Consider the following 15,654-nt stretch of genomic DNA (forward strand, 5'->3'; position numbering starts at 1 on the left):
GTGTGCAGATCTTCAGAAAAGAATTGTGCAATTTTAAACTGGTTAAGATATCAGAGTGGGTCTGTTTCCAAAAAAATTTTTAACCCTTTCACTCCAGTGAAGTGGGATTGTTTTCCCAACCTTGACACAGGCCATTATGACCAACCATTGTACAGGATACTCGACTCGTTCAGATTCCATAACTTTATATTTAAATTTTATACTTAACACTGGTAAACAAGTTTTTAAATATTTTTTTTTATTTATTTTAATTTTTTTTTGGGATATTTATATAATTTACATGTAAAAGATAATGAATACAGTTAGCCTACCATCATTACTTTAGATAATAGACTATTTTAAAAATTTGTTTTAGTGCGATCAATTTTGAAGCATGGAGTGGCACGTAGTGATTGCATTCTTCGCAACAAACTTTAGTTTGCTCTCTCTTATTGTGTGCCTTGCACACAGCACGTGTCCTGAATGCACTCCATTCATCCGGAAGATAAGGTCCTGCTGTCAGTCTCGGTGGAAAGTCTCTTCTTCCTCTGCACAATTGTTTCTTTCTTCATTGTACTTTTCCAAAATTGGTTCTATGATTTTAATTTGGAAATTAGCTCACAAAGTTTTTGTGACAATTTATTTTATAAACAATACAAATTGAAAACACTCTTAAATAATAACTTGCGGTACCACTTTTATGATTTCCTAATGTTTACGACAGGGCCCTCCAATTTTTCCCTCATCACTTTAAGGCCCTAATCACTGCATTTTGTCACAGTAACATCTCCACCGCATTGTGCCGTAATGGATGACTTGAAATGGGGTGGAGCCAAGCAGTTCAAGTAAAGACCGGTTAAAGTGCCACTGTCAACTGTGCGACACACAATGTAAGTTGAAAGAGTTGCCCTGGCCAGAATAATTATTAATTTGTATTCATTCTAGGTTGGTGTAAGGATTTAGCTTTGTCAAGAACTTAAACAAAGTAAAGTTTCCATGTTTCCACTATTTTAACACGTGTGGACAGCGACATATGGTAGGGACGTGTTTGAGAAAGAATATCGCTATCCACAGGAAAGAAAACAAGAAGGCCAACTTTATTTATTTTCGTGGTGAGGAAATCCTAACGGTTTTGAAATCCCTCACGCTTACATACTATGCGTTAAAGCAGGGTTGATAGTTTTGATGTACGTTTTGTGAGTAAATGTTGCAGTGTTTATGTGCTAATTGTGAGAAACTGTTGGCTTATTACTAATAAATAGTTCACTGCAAAATTAATCGCAAGTAAAAAACCCAGAACACACGTATTCCTTCTACAATGCAGTTATCTTTAAAACCAAAATACATTTTACAATGAGGGACGTATCAATACTGCACTATTATTTAAACACTTGAACGGAAAAATATTAAATGCTTCCTTGCAGCCATCTGCAGCATCACGTAGCGAACAAATGCTTTGTGTCCTACAATTCCTCCCCTCCCCTCGTGTGTCACGTGACACTGTGACGTCAGTGGGCGGGTACCTCAAGTCATCCATTGGCAACCATAGACTTCAGATTATGATTGTTTTTAAAATCCCTCGTTATCTCACAGTCTGGACTGTGTGCAGTAACAATCCAATTCACTGAAAATGTTGCTCATATTTAGAGATCAGTTTATCTTCTAGGGGATTAAATTTTATTCACCACGGCAGAAGTTGCAGTATTGTGATCATAGCTGCACTTACTCCTACCTCCATCAACAGTGTCAGTGATAAATGGCATACCATCATCATCCATCATCATCCATCATCATCCATTATCAGCCATCATCCATCATTCATCATCATCATCATCATCCATCATCCATCATCCATCATCATAATCTTCATCATCATCTTCATCATCATTATCATCATTTTATTATATCGCTAGACATCTTTCCTCAATTCCTGATCCAACTAGCACATTGTCAATGTGCTCCATCCACACCTGAAAAAACAGCGGCTTCGTTCGTGACATCAGGATATTGCTGATATTTCTCCACTGAGTCGCTCTACCACTCTGGCTCTGGGGTAGAGTGCCTGCCTTGTGACTTGTAGGACCCGAGTTCGCGGCCCAGCTCCTCCAAGGCGGATTGTCTCAGGCAGATGGCGGCATTTGTCTGATAGTAATACACTCAGGCTACCAAAGAGACGGTGGGTAAAAACAAAAACAAAAAATCTTCCAGGGTGGCTTCCAAATGGGGAGACCGTTTCTTTTCTAGGGCTCCCCATGCGGAGGCCATTTGGGGGTTTCTCCGGTGTCACGAAGTTTGGCAAAAATATTTGTTAGTAATCATCTCCCCCCTCCATGTTATAAATAAAGTTCAATGAAACGAGAAAAAATATTATAATTTTTTTGTACATAAAATATTTAAAAACACACTTTTTAAAAACTTAACTAACTTTTATAATCACATCAAGAATAGTCACACAAGTGTTCCGCCTGAGGCAGGGTCGGCATGGATGGAACGGAGCTGACACTCGCAGGACCCGGCTGTCCTGAATGCTTGAGGTGAGATGGGACGGGGTATGAATTGGTGCGGGAAACGGGAGTACCCCAAGAAAACCCACAGGACATGGCATACACAGTCCGCCATATCTCCACTTGCGAAAAAGTTCTGGTTGGGCCTCCGCCGGGAATCGAACCCGTGCCGCCCTACTACTCGCGTCTCTGGCGGTTTGGTGCGCCGCGCGGTTAGTCCACCTGCCTCACAGCGGTGTCGTGAGGGAGAGGGAGAGCCAGGCGCTGGCCCTGTATCTCTATTCACTGGCGGCTGACTTCTTCCAAGAAGGCATCGAGAAGCTTGTCTCACGATATTAAAAATGCCTCCATCGTTCTGGCGGTTATGTAGAGAAATAAGCAAGTGAATATATAATATAATATTATGTAAATTTGTCCTTTTATAGCTCATCAAAGAAAAGAAAAAAAACAGCCGTCTTATTATTCGATCAGAGTTTTCAAGGAAGTTTTGGGTAAAGTCAATATAAGTTATGATTTATAGTTTATTTTATTAAGTATATTTAGTTATTTGCCACACACCGATGCTTTCGGTTACTGCTTTCATTTTATAAACTACGCTCCGCGCACATGTGTCGCTCTTGTCAACGAGGTTCATGGCACTAATTAGAAAAATATATATTCCGCTGATTTATTTGAGATTGAATTACACATCAGGGATTAATTGTGCTTTGGCGTTGCTACAAAAAAATTATATAACATGCTCAAGACTCTTAGCTAAAGAATAATTTCACTAAGAAATTATATATTTAACGTTAATCAAATTGAATTAATTTTACTTACTGTGAGGTATTCTGGAATTGGTAAACTTCTATAACTTGCTTGGATACCCTATTGTCTTGCTTCAGGTCATGTTATTTATTTTTTTCCAGGATAAACAAAATTTTTAATCAGGTAAGATGATTTTCTCTTACCAATTGTCTAGTACACCCACAAAAACGTTGTTGCCAGTATCACCGCAACATGAACAGATGTGGCAACGCTGATTACGCAGAATGGCAGTGCCCGGAGTGCACCCTATTGGCGTATTACTCAACTAGTAGGGCGCTTTCTTGTGCATGCCAAGAGTACTTCGTATATTTTGTCTTCGTTGCTGTTCGAACAACAATTATCGAGCTATAGAATTGAAGAAGAAACTTAGGTTGACAAGTACATCATGCATTTATCCGGATATAAATATTCATTTCTTCAACTAAGTGCGATACACTTGAAAAAAAAAGTTTTATTTGGTGAATTACTCACTACGTACATATAGCTAAACATTATATGTATAAAATAATTGTAAAAAAAATAGTTACTAAACGTTGCATTATATTTACGTGACAGGAAAATAAAAAGTGTTTGTGTGTCTCATAAAGTAAAATAATTAAAAAAAATTATTAACTTTTGGTACTGTTACAGTATGTTACATAAAGGAAATATAAATGTGATACCTTAAGCCCTATTATACAAAGAACTAACGCGTTTTACAAAATAACAATAATTTATTTTGCCCCTCAGATTTTATAAACCATAGGTAGAGCCATACATATCTCGCGAAAAGAAACCAAGGCTAGCTGAAAGTTAAAACACTGTAGCATCGTCTGTATTCCGTGATTGGGCGAGTTTCTTGCAGGTATATGCCGATTGTCAAAACACCAATCACAGCAAGTCAGTGCGGAAGCAAACGAATACTGAGTGGCTCGGTCAAATAACGCATCGACGTCTTTCGCAGACGACCGCCAATCACAAGGAAGAAACTGTTGGCGCGGGTATATCTTGTTGCAGTCTAATAGGCGTTCAGGGAAAAATGCCTGTCCCTAACCATAGGTTACAAAGAACGGTGGCAAACACAAATAGTTCAGGGCCTTGTACAGTTTTCAGTTCGTGCTAGAATAATCCCTAACCGACCAAAGCGTCTGCCTCTGTTACTGATGATTTTGTCGATCCCACCTCAATATGGCTGTTTTCCGGGCGCCCGCGACGACGGGTTCATTGCGGCCGAGTTGCTGATGTTTACGATATTATCTTTGAAAGATTTGTGCAATGGGAGTGCATGACTTGATGTAAGTTTTTGGAAATACGCCATTGCTAAGCACATGTATGTCTGTAGAAGAAAACTAAAAAGAAAGACACAAATGACAAAAACACAAATTAAGCAAAAAAAAAAAAACAACAGCAATTTTTTGCTTAATACGTGTTTTAGTCATTTGTTTCTTTTTGTAGTTTTCTTCTACAGACATACATGTGCTTAGCAATGGCGTATGTCCAAAAACTTACATCAAGGCTGTTTACGACCTTCCTCTTCGGCGGCACGGCTGTGGCGGTGTGTTCTCGGCAGGTCTCTCCTTCCAGTGCTGCCCTGGAACAAGCTCCTCACGCAGATATGCAACAACAACCAGGATACCCACATGCCTGTTCCCTCGACATGACCCGCCGTCCTGCGGAACTGCATGGTTCCCGGCAGGGCCGGATTTAGGGGAGGGCAACCGGGGCGAAAGCCCCGGGGCCTCCACAAACGGAGGGCCCCCACAATAGAGACTTTGAAAAAAAAAATCGTTCAAATTCCGACAAGTAAAAACACTATTAAACATCTTTTCCTTTGATATTCTTTTTTCGCTGTTTTACCTTTACCTAAAGTACTTTGTACATACATGATTATATTATTTTTAAATATTAACAGAAATATCCGTTAACACTAAAATTTAATTTCATATAATTCTTGTCTGCGATTATATTTATGTATGTTTTTTAAATACTAAGAGAATCTACTTGATTTCACAATAAATTATTTTTTTTGGAAAACTCGACTGAAAAAAATTGTTCATTTTATTTGTAAAATAATTTGGGGCCAGGGGGCCTCCGCTCCTCTGTTGCCCCGAGGCCTCCAGACCTCTGGATCCGGCCCTGGTTCCCGGGGTCACCCCGGTGTATGCTGCACGACGCCAGTCCTGGTCCGCACGAGCCATGTCACAGCCATTCCCTGGTGGCGGTCCGTACATGCCGACCCTTGACCCCTGCACCGCTGTTCTGCCGGCGACCTCCCGATGTCGTCCCAACTCCACTGCGTCCTTCCGCCGTCGCGTCGCTCCGCAACCACGTCCCTCTTTTACTTGCCCTCCGCCAGACTGCGCATGCGCCGTAGCCACCCGCCCGCGCGCACCTCTGCTGACGTCACTGGTCCCGCGTGACGATCAAAACGGAAGGTGTCCGTTTTAACCAGGGACCGGAAAAAAATTCGCGGTAGGATGAACTCCATAGTTCTACGTACACTGGTTCAAATGTCACCCACTCATTGGCTGCTGTCTTGTGAGACGTCCCAACGTGGCAGCAGCCTGTGATTCTTATACAGCTTTGGCCGGGTGTTTCTAATTAGCCCAGAGTCATCAAGGTGAGTTGTGAAGCCAGTAGCAGAGGCAGCACTGAGGTATAACTATTTGTATTTTAGCCAGTCGCGAAATGAATTCGCGAATTTTTTCCGGTCTCTAGTTTTAACCTTTCTTTTCTGGGAATATGTTGTTAGGATGGTGTGTTGAACGGGAACTGGCGAGGACTGCAGCGGTGAGAGTGTAGCTGTCAGGACGGGAGACGGCCCATCTGATAGCCAGGCGACGTGACGGGAGCCGGGGTCCTGCTCTCTCCGGCACAATTCGGCCGAGCGCGCGGCAGGCACTGTCGCCCAGTCACTGTCCACCCGCTCCGCCCGGTCTGTCTGCGCGGCCGGCGGTCAAGAGGCCAAACATACCCTCCACTGAACTACACGTACAGAGCGAGTCTGACAAACTCCAGCTGCCGGTGCACTGGGTGTTTCGTGGGGTCCCAGTGTGATGTGGGAGATTGGGGTAGATGCCAGCAGTGCTGATAAGGTCTGAGGGCTCAGGACACAGCCGACTGTCTGGTCAGCTGAGTGTGGTAAAGGGGCTGAGGCGATGACTATGCTGGGTTGATGGTCATTGCCGAAGCTATAACACCCTCCCGATCTAACAAACAGGGAGCGATCCCTAACAATTCTGTTACTTTAAAAGCTCTGGAATGTTTATAAAAGCGAACTGGAATGCTACTCCCAGCCTACCCTATTAGGGCGCAAATGTGGAAGGGGAACGTGAGAACGCCGGCCGTATGTCGGAATAATCTGCCGGTGCATCACGACCAAATAAGCTGAAAACCTCTATGGAGCAGAACAAAATTTTTACTGCAACAATAGTTAAAGCGCTTGAGATAGAACACTTAGCGCCTGAATTATGTTTGATTGAAGGATGCTCTGACAAGGGGAGGGACACTGGAGGACACGTCCCCCCCCCCCCCCAATATTTTCAAGTACATCCAGTAGTTCTTATTATACTATTTTATATTTACAGTGATGACATATAGTAGTAGATCAGGTGTCAATTTTATGTCCCCTTCCCCCCCCCCCCCCAAATTTTATGTGCCAGAGACGCCCATGGGCTGTAGCATAATTATTTCATTGAAATAATTGAAACACCTTTGATTGTCACATATTCTTGTGACGTGTTACTACCTCTAATTATTCAACGAAATACAATTCCTACAGCTACAAATTTCGCTGTGGTTGTGGAACTACATTCAATTAAACGTAATATAAATGCTCAGTGTTGTATCTTAAATACTTTCTCGGTTATTCGCAGTAAAAAAAGTTGTTTAGCTCAACTTCAAAAATGAGAAGCACTTCAGATCATAGGTCGTAAAAAAGGTTTTCATCTTATTTTGTCATGATGAACTTTCAGCCAAAGTTTATCAGTCGAATTCAGACTCACTCTGTATAACACAGGACAACAAAAATTTTTTTGTAAAAACTTTGATAAAAATAAATATAAATATTATGTATTTTTGGGTGCTGAAACTGTAACTGGTTTCAGTTATTTTTTGTATCACCCATAGTTATTTCAGAATATGACATCATGGATTATATTTTAAAGTGGGGAAAAATGGATACGAAAACTAAAAACATGTTACGTAAACCGTGCTTTTATTTAAATTAGGCTAGAATTTTTATTTACCATAACATTCACCACTTCAATACAAATATTTAATTTGCTTATTTTGTTTGTATTTCCTTTCCCATTTGTCTGTAAAAAAGCTTCTTATGTAGCTTTATCTCCAGTGCGATGCATTCTGTCGTCCTCGATGAAGTTACCAACAGTAATCACCCAACGTATTGTTATTACATCGTCCCTGGTACCTTTTCTCCATTACCTTTATGTCCTGATGGGTTATGTTAAATAGAGAAATCTTCCACACTTATATTTAAATATTTAAAACATTCACAATGTTTAGAGAATGCTTTTTACAAGTTTTTGAATTAAGCTTAACTTGATGTGTGTAGGTGGTAGAAGAATCATTTTTGGATCTACTAGAGTTTTAAGCAAAATGTGGAGAGAGGAAAGTGAAACCAAACAGAACTATCCGCACACTGGCGCAGCTTACTGCAACGCAGCTGTTTCTTCAAGTGATGGCGGAGTCAAGTTTCCACACCGACAGGTTTGTTTCAGAAGTGAAGGAGGAAATCGCAATCTAAACACGTCCGCAAAGGATTACCCAGAGAGTTAAAAATAAAATCGTTGGTTGGAAATCGTTATGTTATTTATATATTTATTGTCTTATTTTAGGTGGCAAAGTTAAGCGTACCGCGCTGTCTTACACTTAATTACATACATCTTAACTAATGAGGTACATGCAAAGTGAACCTGATAAATATTATAGCCTTGACATGCCAAAAATATTCACAAATACATTTACATAAAAACTGAATTAACATATCAGTACAAATATATAAAAAAATAGTATATAAGATACAAACGAGCTACCTAAAGTATAATATATTATAGGCATATTATAAAATCTATCTAATGCTAAAGTTATAAACAAAGGATCGGATGGATCTCACATCTACTGTTTCTATGGCATGTGTTTCTCTGGTAGCAACAACACCAACAATGCGCTTGCTCCCCCAAGTCCACTGCTGCACCGGCAACTGGGACTGTGCGGAGTGGCTCCCAGGGGCGTCTCTCTGCCGCCACTCACCCGTGTTTGAGTGGCCCTGTGCGGAGGCAGTGGCGGATCCAAGGGGGGCCACCAGGGGCAAGTGCCCCCCCCCCCCCCCTCCGAAAAACCAGTTGTCTGCTACATTAATATTGCCGACACGACAAAAATGATTGTTTCTGAAACCAATAAAATATTATAATATAATTAATGAATTTCTTGTAGAATCATAAAATCTGGTGGTTGAATGTTATGTGTAGTGTGAGTAGATTAAATACAAATGTAGTAATTTTAAGACATTTTTTTCTCTGGCTATTCTGAAATCCTAGAGTGCCCCTTCCGAGGTGAACCTCTGGATCCGCCAGAGTGTGGAGGAGCTTAAATGAGCCACAGATAGGCTTGTAATGCCGTGATCTAATAGCGCCTAACAAATTTTAACGAAAGTAAAGTTTAACACGCGAATCAAAGTATTTAGGTTAGCATAAATTTACCGTATAAAATAAAACAAAGAAATATAATTCGGGCTCGGGAGGGAGCCGTGACTGGCAGACATGCTCCTAGTTATAGAGCAGCTTCACTTCGCTAGCAGTCGCCAGGCAGCGCCCTGACCGCGAGTCTGTGAAGCAGAGCGCAGTACAACCATCATATACGTTATCTTCATAATTGAATTTTTGACTTGACAACGTCTAATAAATCGATGAACGTCCGGCTGCACGCACGAAAAACTGTCCCGTTACGCACATTGTCCCGTTACGACGTGTCCCGTTACGCTCATTGTACGCTTGCGCCGCATCTATCTCCCTTCCACTCGATTGGAACAACCATCGATTTGACTTTTTCGAGGCACATTCAACTTGAAACACTCCCATTCGTTTCCTACTTTTCCTATCATCGTCCTATCCTTAACAGAATAACACAGTTTGGAAGATTTTGAATTAATGAGTGCAAATAAAAGTAAATTCATCAATTAAATGGTATATTTCATTTCACTCCTTCTTTGTATCCATACAAAATAGTGATAATTCAATAAAAATGATTCAATTTTATTCAAAAAAAGTATGCAATCATTTAATCAATGTTTTGTTATGACGTTGTCACGTTAAACTATCGTCCGTAAACCCACTTTACAGACAACCAATTTTTTTAAAGGAACTTTAATGATAAAGTTAAAATCTCATGTAATAGTGGACTTTTAAAATAAAATATAACCGTTTACACATTTGTTATGAATTGGTTTGAGAAAAAGAAAACGAATTTTTAAATTTTATTTTGATCGTTATTAGATTGTTCTTTAATACTCAGTTCTTAAGAAAATGAATCGATGATTCCGTTAAAACATCTCATAAGTACAAGTTCTTATAAAACATGAAACACAGTGTCACGTTTATATGAATGATATGCTTGAGAAGTCACGCGTGTAGACCGGCATTAGATGTAGACTAATTGGAAAAACAATAGGGGACGCTTTTTTGTATGAGGCTATTCTGGATATAACGGGGAGAAACTATATTGTTGTAGTCCTCTAAGGATAACAATAATTAATCCTTTTGAATTAATCCTGGAAGGGAGGTGTCCAGACCCCAAGGAATTCCCCCCGGTTATGTCCCTGCCTAAGAGCCTTATGCGCGGACCACCGCAGCTGCAGCTGGTGTCAAGTGCCAGCCTAGGAGCGCAGCTGCAGCTGGTGTTCAGTGAAAGCACTGGAGGGTGGTAGATGAGGAATTAAAGCAGCTTTTAAGATTTTTAGCATGATTTTTTAAATGTGTTTTTGCCCAGAACAAACATTTATATATTGATCAGTGACTGAAACATGCACTGTATGTGATAGAGACTATCATTATTTTAACAATATATTTTTTGACGATTTTTTGAATTTTTCCCGATTTTCTAGCTTAAAAATTACATATTTTCAAGATGGTGGCCAAGATGGTTAACAAGATGGCGGGGCGCTCTGGCAATAAATGATTCCTGCACTCTAGTGGGTAAAACTTAAACTAATATGATGACAGCGCCATCTAACAGACGAAAACAATAGGTGGGATCCAATATGGTCGCCTCCAGCAGACGAAAACAAGATGGCCACCACGATTTCATACTGGCTGACTGAAAAATGCCTTGGCATTGGTGGTAGGAGGTCGTTCTGCTGGGTTAAAACACAGTAACTTTTTATAAATTTTATGATCAAAAATTAAATATGTAAAATTTAAAATTTTCCCTATTTCTAGTATAAAAATTTCGGATTTTCAAGATGGTGGTTGAATTTCAAAATGACGGAAGTTCTTTTTATTAAAATTTTATTTGTTAAATTTTTTAATAATTTTACCATTTTCCCGTTAAAATCAAATAATAATTAAAAATTTTCAATATGCCGGCCGTAGCGAAAAGAGCAACATTTCTAGAATTCAATATCGTGACCGTAACGAAAAATGCAACGTTTCTAAAATCAAAGATAGAAGCCGTACCAAAAATTGCAACTTATTATAGAATCCAAGAAGGTTGTTGTGATGTAAGAAAGATTTTTTATTAAAATTTTATTTAAAATATAATTAATGATTAAAAAAATCTATACTAATATTATAAAGCTGAAGAGTTTGTTTGTTTGTTTGTTTGAACGCGCTAATCTCAGGAACCACTGGTCCGATTTGAAAAATTATTTCAGTGTTGGATAGTAAATTTATCGAGGAAGGCTATATGCTATATTTTATTATCAATAACATTAGGGATCCTTACTAAAAGTCCAATTTATAATCAAATGCGTTGGAGGGGGTTAGATACAACATGCAGTACACGTACGAAGTGTGTGTTGACAATGCCGCAGGCGCTATAAGTTTATTTCCTATTGTTGCCACGCACTAGATGCCTTATCATTCTTAATTTTCCCATACAAGTAAAAAACACCCGTGTGATATTAACAACGAAGCAATCAGTACCCTCATAAGAGTTCAATTAGTATTTAAATACTTTTTATCACTTTAAAACGCAAACCTAAACTATTGTTTTTTTCCTCTCTATGTGTTTAATTTGTTTTTTTCTTTTACTCGAATTATTTTTATTATTTTTAGTTAATTTTCATTTTTCGGACAGTCAATAATTTTCCTTTCCCGTTACAATTCTGACAAGGACTTGATATATATATATATATATATATATATATATAAGCGAAATACCACTCACTGACTCACTCATCACGAGATCTCTAAAACTATACACCCGATTGACTTGAAATTTAGCATAGTTACTCATTTTGTGATGTAGACGCTCACTAAGAACGGATTCTGCGGAAATCCGATCCCAAGGGGAGTTTCGGGGGCGTAATATATCAAAATTTGCAGTTTTGGTAGGAAATCACCATGGCAACGGCTGTTGCTTTGTTGATGCATCATTCGTCTCTATGGCAACGACTATTTCATTGTTAGTGCAGTCCTCATCACCGTTTAAATTTTGCGGGTACTTTAAATATCAAAAATTGCCCTTTTTTTTCAAGTATATATATTTTACAGACTTGAAACTTCACAGTAATGTTCCTTATGTTACGCAGGATGACATTTTCCGAAAATTAGATCCCATGGGTGGTTAAAACCAGGCAACAGTGGGTACTTTGTCTGCATGAGAACAGGATTTTGCATTGTTCATGCCTTCTGCGTCTCCATGGCAACGGGCATCGCGCGGCAGTGGCGTACCCACAAGGAGGGGCATGTATTATGAGCGGCGCAAGAGTGATCTGCCTGTAGACTGCCGTAGCGAAGTACGGGTACATCAGTTGTACGTTGCGTGCACAAGTCGGGAAACCATCGGTGCTATTCATTTTCTCTCCGGTACATTATACAGCATTGTAATAAATTTTCACTGGATTTTTTTTTTATTTACCATTACTTTAAATGGGAGATGTGGCATAATTTTTTTCCATTAGTATAGCCGTGCGAAGCCGGGTCGGGCAGCTAGTTATTAATAAATTACATGTCTACTCTCGCCGGAAATCGAACCTAGAACCGGGATAGATTGAGTAACTACACATTCGAACTAAACAATTTTTTTAGATGTATTTTTGAGAACGTTTTTCAGAATTTTTTGGTCAAAAATTAAATAATTTATAGTTTTCGGTCAAGGTTAAAGTCATGCCCCGAAGGTTTGATTTTTTTTAATTTTTTTAATTTTAGGAATTTAAGTCTTCCAGGGGAACAAAATGGAAATTTTCCCTCAAAACGGGTACTTTACCATTAAAATAGGTAAATTCCTAGGAATTTTGAGAAAATTTGACATCATGATGGCCGCCGTTCTTTTCACGATTCAAGATGGCGGTCGGCTCTTCCTGGCTAAGCCTGTTTCCGGACACACATATCTATACTACTGACGCATAAAAAAAATTGGTTGTCTGTAAAGTCGGTTTACTGACGATAGTTTAACGTGACGTCATAACAAAACATTGATGAAATGATAGCATACTTTTATTAATAAAATTGAATAATTTTTATTGAATTATCACTATTTTGTATGGATACAAAGAAGGAGTGAAATGAAATCAATTTAATTGATAAATTTACTTTTATTTGCACTTATTAATTCAAATATGTTTATTACTTTAACAAACAGATTATTTTAACTTTAACTTTTGTACATGTTTGCTATTTAACTTCTTCCAATCTGTGTTATTCTGTTAAGGATAGGACGATGATAGGAAAAGTAGGAAACGAATGGGAGTGTTTCAAGTTTAATGTGCCTCGAAAAAGTCAAATCGATGGTTGTTCCAATTGAGTGGAAGATAGATAGATGCGGCGCAAGCGTACAATGAGCGTAACGGGACACAGCGTAACGGAACAATGTGCGTAACGGGACACTTCTTCGTACGTGCAGTCGGCGTTAATCGATTTATTAGACGTTGTCACGTCAAAAAATGCAGTCGGTCAGGAAGAGTTGAGGGATATTTTGTCGGAGACTCGTGTGCGGTGGTAGTCTTGTCCAGAAGCGGGCGTGGAGGCGCCGGACATCCGCACGTGCACCGCGCGTCTGGTGGTCCTCACAGGGGCGTCACGCACTTTCCCGGGCCGGCCCTCTGCCAAGAAGAAAGTGCAAGTGCCGCTGCTGCGTATATAAGCCCCGGCGCCCGGGCTGAGGGCACATCACACCTCGGCCGCGGACATGGACCACAGCGTGCTGGTGAGTAGCCCCTCCCTCGCGCCAATCACGTCACTCCACGTTTGTACACGCACGGCAAAGAAACAGTATCGCTACAAAAAAAAAGGGTTGTCTGTAAAGTCGGTTTACGGACGCTAATTTTACGCAATAACGTCATAAGAAAACATTGTTGAAAAAATTTGCATACTTTTTTAATTTTCAAATATTATTTAAAGTTTTTTGCAAAATTTAATTTAAATAATTTATTTAAATATAATCACGAACAATTAGTTAAAAAGGTCCGCTTTGACCTGTTCGATATTATAGAAAATTTTCTCGCACGGTGGTTGGCCGGTTCTTGCACGCTCGGCTCAGGCGAAACGTGACAATTTTTCGTGTGTGCAGCCGGCGTTCATCGATTTATAAGACGTCAAAAAATGTTCGCAGTCATACTGGGTTTGTAAGCCTTCCAGTATTATCTGCAAACATTAATAAGCATAATGAAACAAAATAAATTCCAATTGTTGAATAACTGATCATCCTTTTAATTGTTGGAAAACAATCAAAATTTCCAAAAAAATATATGTCGTAAGCACGACAATAAATATTAAGTATTGTTTCCAAAAACGTATTTCATACATGCGAAAAATTGTATTTTTCTCGTAACCGTACTAATTATTTCTTGGAAACTGGTTTATAAAATTAATCTTTTTTAAAAGTACAAACAATTTCAGTACAGGTTTTACAACATACGTTGATAAGGGGTTCGTTTATGGATAGCAAACTGGGTATGAAATTGCCATCTAAAATATTTAAATATCGTGACTATTATATATCTTTTGTGAAATTGAATTTTCAAATTTGTCAGTTCTTTTTACAACACTTTCTCAACAAAACGTGATGGTTTCAGTATTGTCCAATTTCTTCCTGATCGATCAATTCATGTACATTATTTATTAACAGAATGTGTGGTCTCCAAAAGAGTGAAATTGGCCAGCGCCAAATTTTATTTTTGTGTAATTCAAATGTACATAACTTATATGAGAATTTTAAGAGGATTTATCATCTGGTGAAACTGTTTCAAAATATCCCGAACTCCGTCACAGACGTCATCAGGCAGTTGAAGTGCGGAGCTGAGCTGTGACCTGTGTGCAGATATTGCTGCCCTTGCTGGCTGCCCTGGCGGCGGCGTCTGCTGCCGAGGACACGAGGGGCGGCGGCGGCGGCGGCGGTCCCGCCTCCAAGAACAAGCGCGGCCTGCTGGGGCTCATCGGCTACGGCTACCCCGTGCCCGCCGCCTTCGCCGCCTACCAGCCCCTGTACGCCGCCCCCGCGCATCAGCCCGCCGCCCCCGCCGCCGCCGTGCACTTCCCCGGCGTGGTCGCCGCCGCAGTGAAGCCTGCCGCCCCCGCTGCTCTGCACTTCCCGGGCGTGTTCGCAGCCCCCGCCGCCGTCAAGCCGGCAGCCGCCCCCGCATTCGCCGCCTACCAGCCTTTGTACGCCGCCCCCGCGCACCTGCCAGCCGCCGCCCCCGCCGCGGTCCACTTCCCCGGCGTGGTCGCCGCCGCAGTGAAGCCTGCCGCCGCCCCCGCCTTCGCCGCCTACCAGCCCCTGTTCGCCGCCCCCGCGCACGTGAAGCCGGCCGCTGCCCCCGCCTTCGCCGCCTACCAGCCCCTGTTCGCCGCCCCCGCGCACGTGAAGCCGGCCGCCGCCGCCTTCGCCGTGCCCGCCTACCTGGCAGCGCTGCACGCCGCCCCCAGCAAGTCCGCCCTCCTGGGCTACGGATACTACGGCTAGCCAATAGCAGCGGCCCTTCTCCTTGGCTTCGCGGCGAGTACCCTCGCAGAACGTCTCTGTTCAAATAACAGCCCGACTGGCCACGAGATCCGCCAGGCAACATCCATTCCGCTGGTGACTCTGGGTCACGCATCGGGCATTGAGTCGACTCCAGGCAGCCCAGGTGATACACTCCTGCTTCAGACTACTGACTTCAGTTATAGCCATCCAGGATACACTCCAGAAGAAAAAAAAAACAACTGCCTTA

The 15,654-nt window shown here is 41.0% G+C and overlaps 1 protein-coding gene across 1 annotated transcript; it reads left to right on the plus strand.

Annotated features, from left to right (window-relative positions):
* Positions 1-13,634: 13,634 nt before the first annotated feature.
* Positions 13,635-15,407, plus strand: LOC134528654 (cuticle protein 16.5-like). Its single transcript, XM_063362446.1, has 2 exons — positions 13,635-13,652; positions 14,766-15,407. The coding sequence occupies exons 1-2, from the start codon at positions 13,635-13,637 to the stop codon at positions 15,405-15,407; spliced, it is 660 nt and encodes a 219-aa protein (XP_063218516.1).
* The last annotated feature ends 247 nt before the right edge of the window (positions 15,408-15,654 follow it).

This window comes from Bacillus rossius, chromosome 1, assembly GCF_032445375.1.
Source record: "Bacillus rossius redtenbacheri isolate Brsri chromosome 1, Brsri_v3, whole genome shotgun sequence".
Lineage (NCBI taxonomy): Eukaryota > Metazoa > Arthropoda > Insecta > Phasmatodea > Bacillidae > Bacillus > Bacillus rossius.